At 39.7% G+C, this 24,871-nt stretch overlaps 1 protein-coding gene across 1 annotated transcript in view; it reads left to right on the top strand.

The window, feature by feature from the left end:
- The window catches only part of LOC109840435, a 41,762-nt gene extending 26,359 nt beyond the window's left edge, over window positions 1–15,403 (top strand). The window contains exons 4-5 of the mRNA XM_020409083.1: window positions 14,129–14,243; window positions 14,330–15,403. Of these exons, the coding sequence (XP_020264672.1) occupies window positions 14,129–14,243; window positions 14,330–14,934 (720 nt within the window). The 3' untranslated portion in view covers window positions 14,935–15,403. The remainder of the gene's footprint in view (window positions 1–14,128; window positions 14,244–14,329) is intronic.

The following is a 24,871-nucleotide window of genomic DNA, read 5'->3' on the forward strand; positions in this document are numbered from 1 at the left end:
TGACCAAGCCACAACTCCACCAAGCATGAAGCACTTGCTGACATCTTCTTCAGTCTGACTTTTTTTGTTGAAAATATGCTCATTACATTCTTGCCAAACGAGCCAGCATGTTGCAAGGACCGTACAATCCCAATCATTTCTTCTACTAATGGGGATTGTATCGAGTGCCAAGAAGCCCAGAATTCCTCTATTGAAGTTGGCCAAGATGTGAGATTGAACTTTATTTTGAAGTATGTCCTTACTGAGAGGGTGAAACATTAATGGAGGAATAAAAGTTGTGAGGTCACTACCATAGTTCCACAAAGCACACAGTTAATGTTCGATCCAATACCTTGTGTGAAAAGATAGTCACTGGTTAGAAGATGATTAAGATAGATGAGTCACATATCTATTTCGTCCTTAAGAGGAGTTGCTATTTTCCAAATAATGGAAATACCAGGTTAAAAGGTAAATTAGCGTTCACTAAAGAACGGTACAAACAGTTTATGGTGAAGTTGTTCTTGGAAGAAAATTTCCATCTTCTAATGTTTGGCGAAGCCTTGCAAGTAAATTGATGGAGGAGATTAAGCATAGATTGGAATTTTGGCAGTAAGTGTAATGGCATTTCACTCTTGAAATGGAGGGCCTACATATGTATACCATTCAAGTAAACCCATTCGCAATCAAATGTAGTTGTGGGCTCCAATGCAAACTCAAATAACTCCGGAAATCTATGTTGTAATGTATCAATCTCTGTTTAATTGTCCAACCCAAACCGCGTGGTCTGACCATGGCCACTCTTAATGGACATATCCACGAGAATGCCGAATAAGCTTTGAGTACACTATGCCAAAAAGGTGAAGCATAACCATTGATACAAGATACAAAATCAAAAGCTATTTAACATTGATATAAGATACAAAATCAAAAGGTATTCAACTTTGATATAGTTCCTCCTTACAAGAGGATCTAAGGTGTAGTGCTATCCATAAAGAATCTCCACCACCGTTTAGCAAGTAAAGCTAAGCTGGAGTCGTAAATTAGAGATACTGGATCTGCCACTGGATCTGCCACTATACTTTGGAGTACAAACTTGTTAGGAATTTACCGGCCGGGGCTACACAAATCCCCTAAAACAGCAGAAACGCGGTATAGAGAAAAGTACACCAAGTTTAACGAGGTTCGGCAACTACCTACGTCATCGGGAGCCACACAGTAAATTTCTTATTAGTCAACAAGAAATTATAATACAAGAGCAAATCTCAAACTTGAGATTCCTCAAAAATTACAAATCTTCACTATAGCTACAGTGAAGATTCCCCTCTTTAATTCTCCCCTCTTTAACCGAGTGCTGGAGATAAGAGAACCCCCTCTTTAATTTCTCTTCATTTAATTTCCTCTCTCAATCTCCCCTTAAATAACCGCTGTTGAGATCTGGAGACAAAAAACGGAGAAAAGAAAGTGTCGTCGCCGCTGAAATGACGAGGAGAAGAAGCAGCGTGGGAGGAGCTCTGGGTTTCCCTTTTATAGGGAAACCCTAGGGCCAGCTGTCGACAGGCTGTCGACAATCTAGAGCGTTCGACCCGCTGCGGCGCTCTCGCCCTCGCCTGTGTCAACTCGCCTGCTTGAGTTCGCCTGCCACGACCTCGCCTGCTTACAAGGTGGCCTACAACGAATCGTTGGACCTGAGCTCGCCTATACTGTCGAGCTCGCCGGTTCCACTCGTTCGAACTCGCCTGCAAAGGAGTCGCCCACGCTCGCGCTCGCCTTGATCTCCGCCTGGACCTCCGCCTGGACCTCATCGCCCACGAGCTCGCCTGAAGCCACTGATCTCGAGCTCGTCTTGAGCTCGCCTCCGTCTCGAGTTTGCCAGCGGCATCCCCCAAAGCTTGCCTGCGGAGGTGAGTTTGGTCTACACCCGATTCTAACAAAACTCTCATCCGAGCTATTAAACAAACACCCCTGCCTCTTTCATGCCTATCCAAAAGAAGGATCGTCAAATTCTATCAACAGTTCGTAGGATCCATTCTGGTGGTTGTTAAAAAAACATGAAGAAGATAGGCAGAGGATAGGATGCACTTGATGATTCTCCAGCATAGGACGTGTTGCAGCGGAGGGGTTTCACAGACACAAAAGATGTCTATACAAGAGTAGACAACGAGAACAGTACAGAAGGATTTAACGTGGTTCGGTCAGTGTGACCTACGTCCACGAGCGAGAACAGCAGAGAACTTCACTAATCACAAAGAGAAGATTACATAAGAGGAGACCACTCTCTATCGAGAGACTTACACAAAGAAAGGAATTTTTTCTATCTCACTCTCTTCTCTCTATTTTTCTTTCTCTACTCAACTGAGTTCTGATGCTCTTAAACCCTCTCCCTATACTCCCTTATATAGCCATACAAAAATAATAAAATAATACAAAGGGGATTGTTGAAATAGTAGAAGTTAGGCTGCACAGTGGAATTAGGTTTTGAATGCTTTTTAATTTTCAAAGGAACATGTTTCACAGGACGCAACTCAAGACATAATTCTTTAAAGGAATTTCTACACTTTACTAGAATGCAGAGGAAAGAAGAAGACTTCCCCCATTTAACAAAGCCAATTTCCATTAGACATAATAACTCCATTTAGTAATACACGCATTAACTGCCAACCAAGAAATAGGATGAGTTTGGCTTAGCCTTTTTTGTCAACTTCAGCCTATAACTTCAGATTTTTATCAAATTTCGTGCTTAGTAAAATAAAACTAGTCACCTTATAAAAGTGGCTTTAGCTTAAAGTTGGGTATTAAAAGGTAGGTGAAGGGTAGAACAACATTAAAAGCACGACATCTTATTAGATATATTTTGATAGAAGTACTCGCCATCTTTTCAATATTATGCTTTTTATAAAAGAAAAACCGCATGAGTTATATGTGTGTGCATGTGCGTTCAATGTCTAGAAGATCATCTGACACGTTGGCCAAAATGTCATTATAGGCTTGCCACAACAAGAAAGGTTTTACATATCGATTATCAATCTTTTTGAGAAATTATTGGCGATTCGTCAGAAAATATTTTGAAAATTTTCGATATATGGAACGACATTTCAGTGTCAAATATTGTACTGGAACAATGTCATGTCAGATTTTTTTTGTTTAGGTTTGGCGTTCCATCTGAATCTGTCATAGATAAATCTCAAAATAGGAGAACTAGCAATCAATCCAGTCTCAATGCTCCACCATACCTTTCTCAAGTCTTGAGCTTCTTCACCTTCGATTGCATGTCACTTGTTCACCAGTGACTGCATGTCGCAACCGGTAGCGCCTCTGGTTTCTCAATTTCTCTACTTCTCTCTCAATTCCTCTTAGTTATATCTCCCTCAGCTTCTGTGCCCAATACTTTGGTATATTTAGTGTTGACATATTAGTATTAGTTAGGGACTTATTTGTAAGTTGTGTAGGGGCTTATATAAAGCCCAAGAGATCTCATAATGAATTAGGGTTTCTTCATATATTTCTACTTGGTATCAGAGCCTCCTCTAAACCCTAGCCGCCACGCCCGCTTCACCCGTGACACCCGAGCGCCCCGCCCCTTTTTGCTGCTCGCGATCAATCGGCAGCCCCCTAACCCCGATCTCCCTCTGTCGCGATCTCAACCAGAGACCCCCCGCCCCTCCTCTGTCCGATCACCCAGATCCCCAGACCCTCCTCTGTCCGATCTCAACCAGACCCCCCTTTTGACGCGATCAACCAAACCCCCCACCCGACCCCTTCCAAACACCTGACCCGCCCCCAAAACAGCCCCTGACCTGACCCCTTCCAAACCCCTGACCTTCGACCCCCAAAACAGCCCCTTACCCGACCCTAAAACAGCCCCTGACCCCTTCTAGCCGCTGCCACCTCGAACCCCCCTGTTGCATCCTGTCGAACCTCGAGTTTGGCATGGATTCCCTCGACTCAGTCCTCGAACTGATGACAGGAAGAGTATATATCTCACAGCGATGAGATATATAACTGTTTTTGGTTCTTGTTTCCTCTGAGAAACAAGAATTTGTTTGAGATCCTACTCTTGTTGTGAAGCAGAGGTGCTGCCGAAATTTTTACTGCACACAACAAGGGTCGAAAGAGAAGGTGAACAGGTGGTGGGTCTGAAGCCTATTCGATGGAGGAGATCATCAAGAAGTTGAACCCTGCGGAGGTGTCAACTTTGATGAAGCTAATGAAGTTGTCGGCTGGTGAGAGCGCGACAAAACCATCGAAGAAGTTGGAGCTTCCGACCATCGATCTGAAGCTTGATGGACCGAGTACGTACCTGAGCTGGTCGCGACGGGTGAGATACACCCTTGCAGGGAGGAACCTGGAGGGTTACTTGACAGGAGAGGCGACAGAACCGGAGGAGGACTCGGAGGGAGGAGATGAGTGGAAGTCCACTCATATGTTGGTGTACATCTGGCTTCTCAACTCGTTGGTCCCAACGATCGCCGCCACGGTAGATGGCATTGAGAAGGTGAAGGACGTCTGGGAGAAGTTGAGGAGGACGTATGATGGAGTGGGGAATAACCTGCGGGTATAGGTGAAGGACGTCTGGGAGAAGTTGAGGAGGACATATGATGGAGTGGGGAATAACCTGAGGGTATTCCAGATTAAAGGAGAAATCGACGCCACAGTCCAGGGAGAGAGGACTGTACAGGAATACAAGTATGGGGGCAAGCAGTATTGACCGCAGAATCCAGATGGACAAGTTCTATGAATGGATACAAGTATTTTGTTATATTTATTGATTGCTTCTCTCGTGTTACTTGGTTATACCTGATGGAGAATAAGAGTGATGTGTTTGGGTGCTTCCAAAATTTTCATAGGACTGTTCAGACTCAATACGGAGCAGTGGTGAAAGTATTAAGGTCAGATAATGAGACAGAGTATACCAACAGAGCCTTTGAAGAATATTTATCAGCTCAAGGAATACATCACCAGACAACCTGTCCATACACACCAGCTCAGAATGGGGTAGCGGAAAGGAAGAACAGACATCTTTTAGAGGTTGCTAGAAGCATGATGATCTCTATGAATGTCCCAGAAACATTATGGGGGCAAGCAGTATTGACCGCAGCAACATTGATTAACAGAATGCCCTCGAGAGTGTTGGATTGGAAGTCTCCGTGTGAGATATTGAAGGGAGATAATGGTGGGATCCTTCCACTCAAAGTGTTTGGCTGTGTGTGCTTTGTGAAGGACAACAGGCCATCTGTCGGGAAGCTTGCCCCTAGAGCTGTGAAATACATCTTTGTGGGATATTCTGCTACTCAGAAGGGATATGTTTGCTGGAGCCCGGTGGAGAAAAAATTGTTTGTGAGCATGGATGTGCACTTTCGAGAACTCGAGCCATATTACACCCAGAAGGTAACTTCAATCGCTGGTAACTCGCCCAATACTAGAAGTATGAGGCGAGAGGAGGAGAATGGTGAGAGAACGATGAACAATGTGGAGAAATCTATTTCTGTATCGATTCATTGGGAGGGAGAATTGGTTGAGGAGGAGCAGGAGAATGACGAAGAAAAGGAAAATGAGACAAGAGGTGTTAGGCCCACTGTTCAAGGGGAGCTACTAACTTATAGTAGGAAGGGCAAGCAAATTGCAGAAACAGTACCTACAGTGTCAATAGTGCTGCCAAGTCTCTTGCCAACGCCTACCCCGACTCCTGAAACACCTACACTACCACCAGTTTCATCCCAAGGTGATAACATTCCTCTCCCTACTCCTCCCACACCAATATCAGTACGGAGGACTACTCGTAGTAATGCGGGAAATCCTCCCGATAGATATGGTTGGGATCTTGCCCAATTTGTATCATATTCTAACATCCACCCTGCACATAGGGCATTCATTGCATCATTGGACTCTGTTACTGTACCTAACAATTGACATGTTGCTAAGAAGGACCCAAAGTGGAAAGCGGCTATGCACGAGGAGCTAGGAGCTCTAGAGAAGAACCGCACTTGGGAGCTAGTAAAACTACCAGAAGGGAAGAAAGCAGTTGGATGCAAGTGGGTCTTCACTGTGAAGCAGAATCCAGATGGACAAGTTGAGCGCTACAAGGCTCGTCTGGTGGCAAAAGGGTATAGTCAGACATATGGCATCGATTATGACGAGACCTTTGTACCGGTGGCAAAGATGAGCACTGTTCGGACCTTAATCTCTCTAGCAATAAATGGTGAATGGAAGCTACACCAACTAGATGTGAAGAATGCATTTCTTCATGGAGATCTAGTGGAGGAGGTATACATGGAGATACCACCAGGATTCGGTACAGATCAGACAGTGGGAAAGGTTTGCAGATTTTATGATGAGACTTTTGCACCGGTGGCGAAGATGAGCACTGTTCGGACCTTAATCTCTCTGGCAGTAAATGGTGGATGGAAGCTACACCAACTAGATGTGAAAAACGCATTTCTTTATGGAGATCTAGTGGAGGAGGTATACATGGAGATACCATCAGGATTCGGTACAGATCAGACAGTGGGAAAGGTCTGCAGATTGAAGAAGTCTCTCTATGGGCTAAAACAGTCTCCTCGTGCTTGGTTTGATAGATTCAGGAGGGCTATGATTGGTATGAGGTACCAACAGATCAGCGCCGACCATACCGTGTTCTTTCGAAGAAGTAAAGGTCACATCACCTTGCTTGCAGTATATGTGGATGATATGATTATTACAGGGGATGATGAGAAGGAGATTGCCCAACTCAAAATGAGACTGGGTAAGGAATTCGAGGTGAAAGATCTTGGCTTGCTTCGATACTTTCTTGGAATAGAGATAGCTCGAGGAGCGAAGGGGATCATCCTATCCCAGAGAAAGTATGCACTGGATCTTCTCAAAGAAACAGGAATGTTAGGATACAAACCTGTAACTACACCGATCGACCAGAAGTTTAAGCTGGGTGCTGAAGCTGGAGAACCAGTTGATCGTGACAGACAAGGTTTTAAATATCGGTTATCGGGGATTTATCGGACGGTCAAAATCCTTATCGGATAGCGGAAATCGGGGATATATCGGGGATAAGTAGTATTTATCGGAGCGATATACTGGATCATGTATATATAAAATATAATAACTAAAAATGTTATCTAACCATGCTTAATAAAATATAATAACTTTATTTATTTCATCACATCATAAAATTTTATGCCTAACATCAGTCAGTTTTATTTTTGTTGCAGACTTGAGTTCAAAATGACATCAAGATTCCAAGGAATGAAGGAACTAAAGAAGACAACTTAAAACAGCAATTGTAAACTATCTGCAGATCCAAGTTGTAAAACTAATTGCAGATATAAGTTTGCTATAAATTAATTGCAGTGAAAATTAACTGTAATTAAAATTAAATTTGCTTATACATTACAGTCTCACAAATATTTTCTTAAAATTAACTACAAGACTTGTAACTAATTTCTTATAAAGTCTTACAAGAAGTCACAGTATTTTAACACAGATATATGGGGAAATCCTAAAACTACATAGAAATTCTTACAGAAAACAGTTATAACTATTAAGTTATGTATGATGAAATTGACAAACATAGATCAACGTGTCTTTTCAGAGAAGAAAAAAAAAAAATGGAAGAAAAAGAAAAAAAATAAACTTAAAAGGAAAAAAGAGAGAACAGTAATCAGAATCAGAGGAGAAAAAAAAGAACTTAAAAGAAAAAGAAAAAAAATGAACTTAAACGAAAAAGAGGAGAGAACAGTAATCAGAAATTCAGAATAGATGAGGTGGGAGGCAAGCTTAAAAGAAAAAGAAAGAAGAGAAAAAAAATGAACTTAAAAGAAAAGTGAAAAAAGAAAGTCGAGGTCGGGGAGGCGAGCATATACCTGTTCGAAGAGGAGCGAGCGATGATGGCGAATGCTAGGGAGCTGCGAGGTTGAGGAGCTCTGAGCTGCGGAGCTGCGGAGGTGAGCTCTGAGCTGCGGAGGTGAGCGGAGCTGCGATGTCGGGGAGCAACGATGACGAGGTTCACGAAGTCGAGGTGAGGTTCGCTGGAGATTCACGAAAGCGAGACCGCACGGGGTTCACGAAGGCGAGACCGCACCGGGTTCACGAAGTCGAGGCGACGAAAAGGCGAGGACGAAGAGGCGACGACGAAGATTTGCTGGAGAGCTTCGTCGTCGACGACGAGGCGATGAAGAGGCGAGGACGACGAGGCGACGAAGAGCTTCGTCACGACGACGAGGCGATGAAGATTTGCTAGAGAAAAAGGCGACGACGAAGAGGCGACGGCGAGCTTTGTCGGGACGAAGAGGCGCAGAGCACAGCCGCCAGAGATTAGGGCTTGAAGGTCTGGAATCGGGTTTGAGACTTCGAGCTTTCGTTTTATTGTGAAAACGGGTCGGGTGGGTTTAATATCTCAGCAACCTAATTCACTCACAAACCCGATAAACCCGACAAAAAATGGAAGTTATCGGGCGCTATTAGCGGTTATCAGCGATAAATCGCCGATAATTGGTCAAAAACGCTAACCGATTACAATTTCCTGTTATCCTAGCGGCAACCTGAAAATTCCGATAAATCGCCGATAAATCCTGATAAATCGCCGATATTTAAAACACTGGTGACAGATACCAAAGGCTGGTGGGAAGGTTGATCTATCTGTATCACACACGTCCCGATATCTCTTTTGCAGTGAGCGTGGTGACTCGCTACATGCATGATCCAAGGAAGGGTCATATGGACGCAGTGTACCATATTCTAAGGTATTTGAAGAATGCCCCCGAAAAATGGCTAATCTTCAGGAAGAATGAACACATGAGCATTGAGGGCTATTGTGACTCTGATTGGGCTAGCTGTGCTGATGACAGGAGGTCCACCTCAGGATACTGCATCTTTATAGGAGGCAACTTAGTCTCGTGGAAGAGCAAGAAGCAGTCGATGGTGGCTAGATCGACAGCTGAGGCAGAGTATAGAGCTATGGCCTTAGGAGTTGCTGAGTTGCTATGGTTGAAGAGTATGCTGGTGGAGCTGAAGCTGGATCAAGGAGCTAAGATGAAGTTGTGGTGTGACAACAAGTCAGCCATCAGTATCGCCAACAACCCAGTGCAGCATGATAGAACCAAACACATCGAGATCGACAGGTTCTTCATCAAAGAGAAGTTGGATAGTGGACTATTGGAGCTAAGTCATGTTTCGACTAAGGACCAGGCAGCAGATTGTCTGACTAAAGGACTTAGCTCAGTAGATATGATTAGAGGATGTGACAAGATGGGCTTGGTAGATATCTTTCGCCCATCTTGAGGAGGAGTGTTGACATATTAGTATTAGTTAGAGACTTATTTGTAAGTTGTGTAGGGGCCTATATAAAGCTCAAGAGATCTCATAATGAATTAATGTTTCTTCATATATTTCTACTTTTAGATTTCATTTAGGATATTTATGGTAAGTAAATGCACTGTGCATTATATCACTCTGATATTTACTATAATATATTTGATAATTCTTCCATATCTATCATTCAATGTGGAATTTATTCATCTGATATACCTCTTATGTTTGAACTTAGAAATTAGGATTCTATCAATATTTTAGCAAGTACTAGGCGGTTTTAGGTGCCAGACCTAGTGCCTAGCACCCAGGCGCCTAGGCAAGCACCTAAGCGACATGTAGGCCTTCTTTGAGCACTGAAATGAAGGTTTCTTTTTAAAAAATTCAGGTTCTATCTATTAGAATATCACAATATTCTAGCCGAAATATTCTCCCAGTAGCCGAAATATTCTCCCAGCCGATTGCATGAACAATTCCGTCCAATGTGCGTAGTGCACGTTTTCGGTGTCCAAGGTGAGTTTGATGTGGTTGTTAATGTTTGAGACGGCAAAAGCCGGGTGAAAAACAGGGTGCTTCGAGCCTGAGGAGCTCGAGTCAAGGGAATTAGTCACGCTGCATGTGGTTATTTAAGCATAAATTCAAATCTAATGGCGAATTAGAGCGATACAAAGCTCGTCTTGTTGTTAATGGCAGGTCTCAACAGGTTGGAATTGACTGTACTGAAACTTTTAGTCCCGTTGTCAAACCCGCCACTATTCGCACTGTGCTAAGTCTTGCTTTATCCAGAGATTGGTCTATCTATCAATTAGACGTAAAAAATGCCTTCCTCAACGGTCATCTCAATGAAACCGTCTACATGCACCAACCACCCGGTTTTCGTGATAAATCTCGGCCTGACCATGTATGCCTCTTAAAAAAATCACTCTACGGGTTAAAACAAGCCCCTCGCGCTTGGTACCAACGGTTTGCTTCTTTTGTCACCACTATTGGCTTCATACACAGTCGCACTGATGCTTCCTTGTTCATATATACAAACGGCAAAGACATGGCCTATCTTCTCCTTTACGTCGATGACATTGTCCTTGCCTCTTCTACTGAAGCCGTTCGACAGTTCATTATTAGCAAGCTGCAAAGCGAATTTTCAATGACGGATTTGGGTCCCCTTCATTATTTCTTGGGTATTGCAGTACACCGCCACTCCACAGGACTGTTTCTTTCACAAAAGAAGTATGCACAAGAAATTGTTCAACGCGCCAATCTCTCCTCCTGTAAAGCTTCACACACCCCTGTGGATACAAAGAGCAAACTAAGCGCGAATTCTGGACCACCTGTTGCCGACCCACTCTTATACCGAAGTCTTGCCGGCGCTCTACAATATCTCACTTTTACCCGCCCAGACATCTCCTATGCCGTCCAACAGATATGTCTTCATATGCATGACCCTCGTGAAGAACATTTTAGTGCTTTGAAACGTATTATTCGCTATGTTAAGGGCACCGCCGAAATGGGTCTTACCCTCTGCAAATCCACATGTTCAAAGCTCACGGCGTACACAGACGCCGACTGGGGTGGGTGCCCCGACACCCGTCGGTCCACATCAGGGTACTGCATTTTCCTTGGCGACACGCTCGTCTCTTGGTCCTCTAAACGACAACCCACAATCTCACGATCCAGTGCTGAAGCTGAATACAGGGGTGTCGCTAACGCCGTAGCTGAAAGTTGCTGGATTCGAAACCTCCTTCTCGAGCTACATAATCCGCTGCAAAAGGCCACAATTGTTTACTGTGATAATATTAGTGCTATCTATTTGTCCGGAAATCCAGTCAACCATCAACGCACAAAACATATAGAAATGGATATTCATTTTGTTCGGGAAAAGGTTGCTAAAGGTCAAGTTCATGTCCTACACGTCCCCTCTCGTTATCAATATGCAGATATTTTTACCAAGGGACTCCCACGAGTATTATTCGACGAATTCAGATCCAGCCTGAGCGTACGTCCGCCTCCCGCTCCGTCTGAGGGGGTGTATTAGAATATCACAATATTCTAGCCGAAATATTCTCCCAGTAGCCGAAATATTCTCCCAGCCGATTGCCTTCCATTTTATAATTATCTATAGTTGTTAAGTTGTTATTAGCATATTCTATTATAGTCAAGTTAAGATTTGTATACCTTAATCTCCTCCTAGAATCTTGCAAAGGAGGCAATATAATTTGTATATATTAGGCTGCACACATCAATGAGAACGCAAGGAGATTACACTATTTTATCTAAGATGAACTTGGATCAAGTTCTTATATTATACGTTTTCACCTGACTTGTATGTTATGCTTAAGCAAGTAATAAATTGTTTTCTGACGTGGTGAGTCAACATAAGTGGGCCACGTTTGTCTAGACGCTCTCAAGAAGTGGGGGACCTAGGTATGCTTAGACCTAGGCGGGCGCCAGACCTCTTTTTAAAATAATGAACAATATATATGTTGATCTTTCACACCAACAAGTTCTCAAAACTTTACCAATCAAATCAAAGCTTTTAACAACTGTAGTCAGTAACTTCTCATAGCTAATTTTCATGGGAAATTCTCACAGCTACTCCTTACAAATAACAACTTTTAAGTTTTCAATGCTATCAAATAAAGTCTATCCTATATCATTGTAGCATGCCCTCTGAAAAGCTTATAATTGACGCTTTGTGTAAAGCAGAAGTCCTTCACGACAACGCAAGACAGAAAAGGTTGGAGACTTATTGAAACCTGAAGGTACGATTGTTTGAAGTTGACATGCACGAAAGAAGCTGACAGAGGCAGGGAGGCACTGAAAGGCGAGGAGTTGTTAGGGGGGAAGAAACTTAGGTTTTTCGTAGTCGAATCTTTAGCATATCACTATCGCGATCTGGGAGAAGGAGAGGAAAAGACAGCGAGAAATAAGGCTTAATTCTACTTAAATACCCTATAGTTTTCCATACTTCGCACTTATATACCCTTAATTATTTTTGTCAATATTTATATACCTAAAGTTTTTAAAATTTGCACTTGAAACTCTCAGCTATGCAAAAACGAGAGCTCCCCGCCTCCACGCCCTCCTCCTCAAAAAAAAAAAAAGCCTCATTCGATGCTGATATGTTAATTTTAAAATATCTTAACTCTTATTATTTTGTTAAATTTATTGTTAAACCTACTAAAATCCTATTTTAGAATAAAATTAGATACATTTAAAAAGGAATTATAGTAATTTTAACAAAAAAATTAACAAAAATTAAGGGTAAGATGTTCTAAAATTAGCATGTGAGTGTGGCGTGAGAATTTTAGAAGGGATATTCTTACCTTTGCATAACGGAGAGTATTTTTAGGTGCAAAGTTTAAAAACTTTAGGGTATATAAGTATTGCTAAGAACAACTAAAGGTATTTAAGTGCAAAGTGTGGGAAGTTATAGGGTATCTAAGTGTAATTAAGCCGGAAAATAATTGAGAAATATGGGTTTTAGTAGGCGAGTCTAGGTTTGAGTCGGTTTAGTGTGGGTATTCGTTAAAATTTTATGGGGGCACCTCTTAATATTCTAACAAATTTCAAAAAACAAAAATAAAAAAATAAAATTGTAACATGTGTGGGTGCCCGTGCCCCTAGTGCCCCCACCTTGGATCTATCCTTGCTGGCATTTTACAGTCATTTCAATGATTTCATAGAGTTAAAGATTTTAAACAACTTGCGTGCTTTGACCTATGTTTTGAGTTTACACAATAGGTAATTTCAATTCTTGTGGTCATAGAGTCAGAAGTTTAAATGATTCTAATGTACTGGATATCACAGTTTCCTTTGGGATATCAAGAATGAAACTATGAACCAATTACTTTCTTCTTAAATAATGTACATTTATGCTGTATGGGTGAGTAGACTTCAGCCGGAATAGAGAATAAATCTGGCTAACTATTGACAGACAGATGCCACTCTACTTTTGGAAGAGACTGTAGAGTTATATTTTGACGCAGAAGGTACAATTAGCCTAACTTTTGGTGGAATATGATCTCCCATCTTGTTCTCTTTCCAAACATTGATAACTCCTACATCTTTACTCTTCTAGTGTGTTTAAGGCTCTATGTTATTTCATTCATAGGGATAGTTCTATGCAATCTGAGAAAATTTTCCAGACTTCTTTTTGACATTGCTTGAAAATTATAATTCTCGGTATTTCAGATATGTGCTTAAGATTAAAATAAAATTTATTAATCTAATTCATGAATGATGTGGTTCACAATTCAAACAATGCATTTGTCCAATTTTACTTTTCTTGAAAATAGTTATAAATGTACAGATGTCACTAGTTTACCATATATGTGTGTACTTATTGTATCAATGATGTAGTGATGTTCATATTAACTGTTTTCCAAATGTTCTTATGTGTATCATATCATATCTGTGCTAATGCAAGATTCAGCCTTTCTTATTAGCATTATATCAGATGTTTTTGCCAATGCTGAATGTTTTGTGTAATACATAAAAAGCGACCTAATTATTTGGGTTAAACACTTTATTTTTTGTCGTCATCGTTCCTTCTTCCTTATGTGGTATGCTTTGCTTTTCCACTTTGTAACTTAATGCTTATCACCCAACAGTTTGACATGCAGAACTGCGAACAAACTGCTTTAACATGGTATCATCTTTTTCCTACCATTTTGGTTTTGTGTCGCTTATTTGTTTTCCAAGTAGCCATTTACATTTGTGGCTATCTTTAGCAAATTGCATTCCACTCTTTTCATGGGACTAGGTGAAATGAACTTACGTTGTATACTATCATTTACATTATTCTTTTTTGTTATCTTCTCTTGATTAAGTGCATATTTCTTGCTTCTTACTTCAGGAAACATCAGTTGCTCATGTTCAAGGCAGTCCTGTACCAGTTATAGAACAGCCACAATCTGAAGAGGACAAGTCCAGTTCAGAGTGCTTCGAAAAGATAAATGCAGACCTCAAAGGTATGTGAAACTATGAAAAACTAAAGCAATTTATCTTCATTTCCAGAAATAGAAGCTGCTTTATTACTTATACATTATTGCTGCAGAGCTACAAATACAGCTGAAACTTCATAAATCGGAGTCCACAAGTACAAATCCTGAAGACTTGGAACTTCTTATTTCTACTGATAATGATATCGAAGAAGAGTGTTATTCCCCTCCAATTTCAGGAGAAATACTTGAAGCATTTATAGATGATGATGATAGGGACTTCTCATACCTACTTGATGTACTCATCAGTTCAGGTATTCATTCTACCAGTACAAATGAACTCTTCAATAAATGCACCATACAGGAATCTCCAGCTGGTAGTGACCTGTTTGAAAAGCTTGAGAAGAAATATGGAGTACTGGTTTCATGGCCAAAACCGGAGAGGAAGCTTTTGTTTGATCTTGTAAGTTATATTTTAGCCGATATTATCGCCCCATCCATTGATCTATGCTCAAAGAAATCAAGGTCGCGTGCGAATCTTGTTGAAGATGTGTGGCAACTAGTGGTCGAGCAAAAGGAGCTCAGTGGTACGCTAGAGGAGGAGTTCTTTTTAGATCCTATGTGGTTAAAATTAGAAGAAGATGTGAATATGATAGGAAAAAAGTTGGAGAGTTGGTTACTTGATAAACTCATGGAAGAACTCCTTTCTGAGTTAATCTGAGCAATTTCAGGCATATCAACTTCTTTGATTTGGTAAGTGAATTGGTTTTGATTTACGTAGTTAATTATCAGTTGTAAACCAGTCTTTCATAGTAGTTTGCAGGCAGACAAAATGTATATGTTCTTGTTAGACAATTTTGATCGCAAGATAAGCCACCATCGTCTAAGTTATCGAGGTCAAATCCATTCTAACCAAAAGGCAAGTAAAGGAAATCCTATTGTGTTAGTGATGTTGAGGACCTGGTGCAAACCAGCTTTTGTAGCAAACTGTGTATATAGTGTATAGTTGTATGTAATTTATCGTGGCGCGTAGTATTTTTGGTGGTGGTGTTTTTTCCCCCCTGCTTATAAACAGACTCTCCTTACTGTAATGTTTTTGTTCGGCGAAACATATCCTTTTCTTCTTCCTGATCAAAGATGGTCTTTATCGGTATTTAGCAAGCAATAAAGCTCTCCTTGATGTTTATTCACCCATTTGTTTTTTTCCTTTAGTAATATTTTATGTTGAACCGTTCCATATTTGATTGTCATTTTTGCTATGATGCATGGTGGCAAACTGTATGTCGCTAGGTAAATTTATTAGCACTGATATGGGTTTTTGTCTTTGCAGGGTTTGCTAGTATCAAGTAGTTTCTATTGCGTGTAAATGGAATAATAGAACAATATTTGCTTGACTATATTACTAGTTTGGCATATTAAACTAATTGCCTATTAAATTTGCTTGAGGTTTATAATCCCACGATGGATTAAACGCCATCGTCATTTGTCTGCGGTGACAAAAAGGAATCTTTAGTTTTCTCATTTTAGATCAGATAAAACTTTTTCTTTGATGTTTGTTCAATAGTTGATGCTTGCTTTAGTAGTCTTCTACATTGAATTGATCTATTTCAAAATTAAGCATGAACATTTGATTACCATCTCTGCTATGATTTACGATGACAAATGTTGGTCGGCGGATTTATTGGCTTCTTCTGAAACTGCAGCCTTGATGTGGGTGCATCTTTGCAGGATTGCTAATGGCTGGTAATTTGTGATACATGCATAGGAAAATTATTAGCTCGCTTTCGAATTTTTTGCAAGAATGATACGGTTTAATATACTAACAAATGTTAGGTGTAGAGATGTTGTTTACTTCAAAAATGTAGGGATGTCATGTGTATACAAAAGCCACACAGAACCTATATTTGGTACCAAGCACAAATTTCATATAAACTCCCTAATTTATACTATCAATTTCCCCTAACACCTCATTTTATTTATTAGCAATTAGCCAATCTCAATTTTTTTTTAAAGAGAGGAGCATTGTTTACAATTTATTTTTTCTAAATTAGAATGGACATCTGGCGGTTCATAAAAAAGGATTATTTGCACAAATTTTGCAGATTGCATATAAACTCCCTAATTTATACTATCAATTTTCATGAACTCCCTAATTTATACCAAGCATCTTTGCAAAGATTGCATATAAACTCAAAATTTTGCAATTTATTAGCAATCCCTAATTTATAGTATAAATAAAATGAGGTGTTAGGGAAAATTGATAGTATAAATTAGGGAGTTTATATGCAATCTGCAAAATTTTCATGGGACTAGGTGAAATGAAACTGCAGCCTTGATGTGGCTAATTGCTAATAAATAAAATGAGGTGTTAGCGTATCAATTTTCATGAAAATTGATAGTATAAATTAGAGAGAGAGAGAGAGAGAAATATGGGTATGTTTGGTACCAAGCACAAATTTTGTGCTTGGTAGTGATGTGTCACATCCTCATCCACTCCCTACTCATGTGAATGTGATCCCAAATTTGAATGAGTGGAGGAGGATGTGACACCTCACTACCAAACACAATTTTTTGTGCTTGGTACCAAGCATACCCATATTTCTCATATATATATATATATATTATATGCAACCTCGACAAAAATAATCGATATATTAAGTTTATTAGTTAATTTTCATGAACTTATCTCGAATCAAGTCAATGCCTAAAAGTTTTTAAATTTTGTACTTCAGTATATTCTAAGATATATTTAGTTTAGAGCAGATTGCATATAAACTCCCTAATTTATTAGCAATTAGCCAATCTCAATTTTTTTTTAAAGAGAGGAGCATTGTTTACAATTTATTTTTTTCTAAATTAGAATGGACATCTGGCGGTTCATAAAAAAGGATTATTTGCACTTTTATACCTCCAAAATTTCATCCTTTTTAAACTTTAATACCCTAAATTTCTACCGTGACGGGTTGATACCACAAAGCTTTCAAATTAAATTCAATTTCAATTTGATATCCCAAAATCCAAAAAAAAAAATCCTTAATTTCTCCTAACTCAAAAAAGTAAAATTTGATTAAAAAATTATACTCTCATTAACATTTCAATGTTACAACATGTTTATAAAATTAAAATTAGTTTCTTTTTGCACTTCTATATGTATCAAACTATCAAATAGAATTTTAGGGCACATAAAAAGAGAAAACTATCAATAAAATAGCAAAATATTTACTCATCGTATGACTTTGAGTGTGCCTTCGATTATTATTTAGAGTACAAACTGGTTTGGTCGTTGCGGCACCAAATTGCAAGAGCCCCTTCGAATTTGAGGGATTAATGAACCATTTAGAAGTTTGAGGGGCTAATATGGCATTATTAAGTCGGTTGTGGAATAAGACAGCTGGATGAATATTCAGTGGGGACCCACGTGGCCAAATAGAATAGAGGCGGGTGCAGAAGGGTGAAGAGGAAATTAGGCCACTAATACGATATGATATTTGTTTGATTTTGTTACTAAGTTGGCAGGGCTGGAGGAGGAATTTTTAAAATAACCCCGTTTACAATAGTAATCGTAAAAAAGACTTATTTCTAACTTATTTTCAGAAACCGACCTGGTTTTAGTCTCAGCGCTAAAACCGGGTTAGTTTCTGGAAAAAAGTTAAAAATAGGTTTTTTGGAATTTAAAGTCCAAAGAGAACTATTTTAAAAATTTGTCCTTCCACTGGATCGTTAATACATCAATGACGGCCTCTTTTCAGATTAGTACAAAACCATTGAGTTCGGATGATATTAATATATACTAATCCAGAAAAAAATCCCCTTCCCTTGTTGCATCAACTATCTCATGCCTAGATTAACACAAGGACAGACACCAAAATGCAGTTAACCCATCAATGATATATAACCAAGCCTTTATTACAACCATGCCGGCCTCTTATTCCACAGCAAGAACTAGTAAGGCAGCGTCACCGAAGGAGGAGGGTGGGGATTTGAAGGCCCAGAGGGAGGCACGGGCGTGTTTCTCGGTAGCATATGACCGAACGAAGAGGTTGCGTCGACGTCGCTATCGCCGTCGCGTTCCCTCAAGATCCGCGAATCTTGATCTTTGTTAATTGTTCTCACCGTCACCCGTGCTACCTCTGACGGTTAGACCCGCCGCACCCTCCACCGTCTCTCCGGCGTACGCCGATATCTCCGATGGAGACGACTAAGGCCGATATCTCTGACTGGTTGTGTATCGGGAATTTGTGAGGATCAGATCAGGTGCGAGATAAAATTACGGGGAATTCCGCCTTATATCTGGGATTGGGATGGTTTTTCTGAGATTGTGCAACCCTTTGCTGGTCTTGTTGAAATGGATGCTGATACTAAAGAGCCTAGGAACTTCTCCGTGGCTATTCTGCATGCTAAGTGCGGGGATATTATCGACGTCCCTGATTTGATCTATGTTTAAGTGGGTAAGCATGCGTATCAGATCTCTGTTTCAATTATATCAGAGGGCGGAAAATCTAGTGGTGGGGAAAAGGGTTCTAAATCAAGAAGATGTTAGAGACTAAAATCTCAAAGCTGTGGAACATCTTGGGATAACTGGAAACATAAATCCAAAATTTTAGCTTCACAATGTGGTATGATATTTGAAGTGAAAAAGTGATTTTAATCCCATAATGCAAGTAAGACAGTTAGAGAGGGAAAGAGCTTAAAAATGAGAGTTTTATTTCTTTGTGGGTTGGCATTTGTTTTTAAAATGATTTGTTCATTGAATGTTGGGGGGTTGGGGATGATAAGAAAAAAATATAGTGTAAAAGGTTTCTGCGTGTCAAATAAATTTGATGTCGTTTGTTTTCAAGAGACAAAAATTGAGGATATTTCTGTGTGTGATTTGAGAAAGTTGGGAGGATCCTTTTGTACTGAATGGAGTTGCTGTAAAACCCCGAAATCTTTTCTATAATAAATATATGTGAATTATTAATAGTGAATAATTCTCTTATGATGAATAATCATATATATATATATGTAATTATCTGTGTTTGAGAACCCAACAAGTGTTTATATGTGAGAGGAATCGAGTTAAAAATCCCAGCATGCATATTTGAGCTGCGCGGTCGACCGCATCGGTCGACCGGGTCGGTCGACCACACAGCGATCAGTTTGAGTTTTCAGGTGCGGGTTCTATCGGGTTTCGGGTCGGGTTTGGGAGTTGGTATATCATCTAACTCAACCCATGAGAGCCTCTCTTCATCTCAGACTTAAAACCCTAGCCCCTTCTTCTCCCTAAAACCCTAGATTTTTGTTTTTGGTGATTTTGGAGGATTTGCAAAGGATTTTCAGCGGGATTTTGGGATTTCAACGAAGATGATCTACCTCCTGCAGATCTAGGGCTTTGGTCAACACCTGAGGCGAGTAACTTCTCGCTCAACCCCCACCCCTTTTTGTTTTCATGTCAAGAATTGAGTTTTATTGGTTTTCTTTGAGCCAAATTCGTATTTTTGAATAGCTAATAAATCATTATGGCATAAAGTATGGAATTGGGGTATTATTTATTTTTAAAACTCACCAATGATTTTTGTTAACAGATCTAGATCTGAAAAATATCTAAAAAGGAGTAAAAACCTTGTTTTTATTGTTAACGATGAGTAGATCATGTTTACATATATATATGGGATCTTGGTGACAAAGTTTTAAAGGTTTATATTCGTGATTTTACTGCTTCATGACTTTTCCATAAGTTGGGTTTTCGTTTAAAAATTTGTGTTTCAGGTTTCGAGCTGATAGAAACCCGGATTTGGGTTTCTGTCCGCTTGGTGGTCGACCGGAGCGGTCGACCACTGAGCTCGTATTAGGGCTGCGGTCGACCGCGATGTTCTGCCGGTCGACCGCGACGTTCTGTCGGTCGACCGTGACGTTCTGTTGGTCGACCGCGAAGCCACAGCGGTCGACCGCCAGTCACGTATCAGAGTGCGATCGACCGGTGCGGTCGACCGCCGAACTGTCTGTTGCCAATTTCCTGTTTTGTGTATTTTTTTTGAGTATTCGACCGGTGCGGTCGACCGCCGAACTGTCTGTTGCCAATTTCCTGTTTTGTGTATTTTTTTTGAGTATTTATTCAGGTTCGAGTGATTTCCTAGATCATCTGACATTGGTATTTAGCCTTACTATGTACCCAGGCATGATAGATGACCTGAGGGTACCAATTGTGGGTATACACACTGATTTGATTGTGAACTGATATAGGTAGATTCCATTATGTATCTTAGCGATATTCTCCCTATTCCACAGTCCTCGTGTTGGACTATAATCCATAGAAGCCCTCGTGTTGGACTATAATCCATTTCAGTCCTCGTGTTGGACATTTACCACTTATCCCATGTGTTCGGAAACCACAGTATCTATTTCCTGTATCGGACATATTTCTTAACCCTGTATATGACTTTCTCACAGGAGTATATGACATGACACTTATATAGATTATAACATGGCATACAGGGAAGAAATAACCTGATGCTCATGTAAGCTATGACATGGCACTGTATTCAAGCTCTGAGATTTGACGTATTTCTTTTATTATTGTTTCCTGTACTAGAACCTCGGGTTTAGCGTTTAGGGATTTACAATTTGAGATACAAGGCATATACATGAGGGTTTTCTTATTTGAATTATTTCGCTCAACGTACCTATGCTCGTGTTGTAAATTTCTAAATACTAAAATCCCCTTTAGTAAAATCAATGATTTTAGATCTATTATGTATTAACTGTATTTTCTTATACAATTAGCCCTGTTCCCTTGGGGTTGGTTGTGATGTTGCTCGGTAGCGCTTTGACGCTCGTTGTCCCTCTCCATTTCAGGTAACGAGCCAGGAGTCCGGAGAGTCGCAGGTTGATGGTGACACACTTTAGTGTTTAGCTATTAGTTATTCTTATGTTGGAGCTCCACTATAGATTTTGTTAGATATTTGAGAGTATTATTTTAGAAGTTGTAAAGGCTGTGTGCCTTATTTTCTTCTTGTTAGATATTTGTATTTGAGACTTGTTGACCACTCCAGTTTAGTTATTCAGACATTGACTATGTATTTCCATTTGTTGGATGATGAGATATTTATTTGATCACTATCGTTTCATCATCCCTTCGTGTATTATCTTTTACTTGCTTTTGTACCTATACCTGTTATTGATTCTACTAGATAGATGTTAATTGTGATGGTGAAACTGTTGCACGGTGTGGTGCATGGCAGGTTTGACATTCTTGGTTTTACCTTGGACTACAGCCTTGTGTGAACCCAGGGGCGTCACAGTTGCCTTCCTGCAAAGGGAGCATCTGATGGGGTGTTAATAGGATGGATTGGAAATCAAAGGAAAACAATTAAAGAGGTTCTAGGGAAATTTGTGATGTCTGTGTGGTTTCAAAGCTTTTCGGATGATACAATTTGGTGCATATCTAATGTATACGGTCCTCATTTATAAAGGGAAAGAAATGGAGTTTTGGTAGGAGGTCGAGGGACATAAAGAATGTGATTAATTTATGGTCCTTGGGTTGTAGCACGTGACTTTAATGTCACGAAAAGTGCGGAAGATAGAAAAATTTGTGTTAATCACAAGAGAGAGATATAAAACTTCTGTGATATAATCAATGAATTGGAGTTGATTGATACTCCTCTGGTTGGAAGAAAGTTTACATGGTCAAGCAAGAGAGAATCTCCAACTTTAGTTAGATTCGATAGATTTTTATACAACCTAGGTTGGGAAAATAAATTTCCTTTATCATGTCAAAATGGTTTATCTACTCATGTTTCTGATCATGTGCGGAATAGTTCTGGAGTTCTTACTAAATGTTCAGCCTACTAAACTGTTTAGATTTGAAAAAAAAAAGTGATTGAAAGAAGATACCTTTAAACTGTGTGTTTCAAAGAAGTCGGGATTTGGCTCCTGTTAAGGACTCTGCAGCTGCTAATATAGTTGGAAAATTGAGATTTCTTAGAAAACAAATTAAAATTTGGGAAAAGGAACATTTCTATAGTGTTAAAAAGACCAAAAAATAGACTCATGGATGAAGATTCATTGGCTCAAAGAAGGTGATCAGAATACTAATTTTTTTCATAAAATGGCGAATGGAAGAAAGAGAACTAATAATATTACTTTTGCTAAGGCAAATAGTATTGAAGTATGTTCTGCAGAGGGGATTGCAGAAGTTTTCTACCAACATTACCAAAAAAAATGGTTATACAATAGGTGAGAGAGTTGATTTTCAATGGCAAAAAAATTTTCCCCTCAAAGAGTTGGGGCTGAAATTTTGGAAGTTCCTTTTTCTTTGAACGAGATTAAGAATGCCATTTTTAATATGGGTAGTGAAAAATCTCCTGGCCCTGATGGTTTCCCTGCACTTTTCTCTTCAAGGGTTCTGGGAAGTGATAAAAGAAGATATAGTGAAAATTTTTAATGAATTCTATGAGGGTACTCTTGACATTGAGAGACTAAATTATGCTTTTATAGTTTTAATCCCAAAAAAAAGAGAATTCTGAAGATGTAGGGGATTATAGGCCTATAAGTCTCTTGAATGTCATATATAAGATTATTACCAAAGTGCTCACTAATAGGTTAAATGATTAAACATGATTTATTAAGGGGAGATTGCTTGTAGATGGTGTGGCAACTGCATAGGAAATTATTTCTGAATGTTGTCAACAAGGTGGAGCAGAAGGATTGTTATTAAATTTAGATTTTTCAAAGTCTTATGACATCTAATAATGTTAAAGTTCCAACATTACGATACGCAGATGATACCCTCCTTTTTTGTAAAGCAGATGTTAATAGTATGGTTGTATTGAATCTGCTTTTATATGGGTATGAATTAGCTTCTAGACTGGAAATTAGATGTTAATAGTATGGTTGTATTGAATCTGCTTTTATATGGGTATGAATTAGCTTCTAGACTGGAAATTAATTTTACTAAAAGTTCAGTGATGAAATCTGCTTTTATATGGGTATGAATTAGCTTCTAGACTGGAAATTAATTTTACTAAAAGTTCAGTGATGGTGTTGGGAGATAATGGTTTGTTACAGAAAGAAATTGCTACATTGCTTAACTGTAAAGACAGTCTTTCCCTTTAACTTACCTAGGCATACCTCTTAGACCAGGAAAATTACAGGAAGAGGATTACCTACCATTGATTGATAAGTTTGAAAAGAGATTGACAACTTGGAAAGGAAAAAATCTGATCTATAGGGGGAGACTCATTTTGGTGAACACTATTCTTTCTAGCATGCCTCTCTTTTGGATGTCATTTTTTATTTTTCCTGGTTGGCTAAGTGAGAGATTAGACAAAATAAGAAGAAGATTTTTTTGGTCTGGGACTCACCAAAAAAACCTGTCACGCCCCGCTTCCCAAAATACACGGGAACCGGAACGTGAACAAGCCCGCGACGTATTAGACTGAGAAGAGATAAGTGCTAGACCCCGTCTTCTCAATCTAATACGCTAAGCGTCAAGAAATATAAAGCGAAGTCACAGGTCCCCGATTACACATAGCAAGAATATAATGAACAACCCAGAACTGAAATAATCCATATCATAAAAGAAATATCATCCGAGACATCAAAATACGGGTCAAACATGCCCTTATACAAAACTGAACAAAAGAATACTAAAGAATATAAAATACAATGATCAAGCCGAAAAGGAAATGCTACAAAAGAAAACGGAGGACCAATAACTAAGCTTCAGCTTCTTCTGCTCCGTCTGCAAGGTACTCCTACTGAGAATCATCTGGCTCCTGGCGATCTCCTAGCTGAACCTGTTCTTCCTCTAAGTCTGACGTACACCAGAGAAAACAGGTGTACGTCAGGTGCATGACGCACGGCAAGACCCGACCCCACAAGAAATAGAATGATCGAAAGCACAAGCGAAAAACGATACGAAAACCGAAATAACAAAAGGACGTGCAACTGGTAATCTAACAAAATCAACATGCAATCCACATGATAATCATAAGAATCCGTGAATCAATCGGGTAATGAAATCATGCAGCTAGAGATCAGAATAATCATCCAAGTCAAAAGGTCATACAACTAGATGGAATTAATACTTAAAAATCTACAACAAGAGACGTAGTACGTCGAGCGAAATAATCCAAACAAGGAAACCCTCATGTATATACCATATGTCTCAAATTGTAGATAATTAAATATTGACCCCGATCTATGTATGATAAGAAAACAACTAGCCATCCTATCACAACTCACTGGTCACTATCTCACACAGAGCCAAAGTTCACTTTATCGGATATTTGGTTAACAACCACATCTCACTAGTACCTCAGACCCGCCCCAGTGCGAAATGATTCACTGGTGCGTGCCTGGAAATCACAATACCACTGCTCCTCAGACCCACCCCGGTGCGAAACGATTCACTGGTGCGAGCCTGGAAATAATCAACAATCACAATATCACATCACCTCAGACCCACCCCAACGCTACACAGGAATTTCGTTGGTGCGAGCCTGGAAATAATCAACAAGCATAATATCACATCACCTCAGACTCACCCCAATGCGAAACGATTCACTGGTGCGAGCCTGGAAATAAATAACAACATATCCGATAACATGAACCAAGACTTTCTCATCCCAAGTCCAAGTTAACAACTCATATCTCACGGATTACTATGGTCAAGCAAT

This window comes from Asparagus officinalis, chromosome 5 (assembly GCF_001876935.1).
Source record: "Asparagus officinalis chromosome 5, Aspof.V1, whole genome shotgun sequence".
Lineage (NCBI taxonomy): Eukaryota > Viridiplantae > Streptophyta > Magnoliopsida > Asparagales > Asparagaceae > Asparagus > Asparagus officinalis.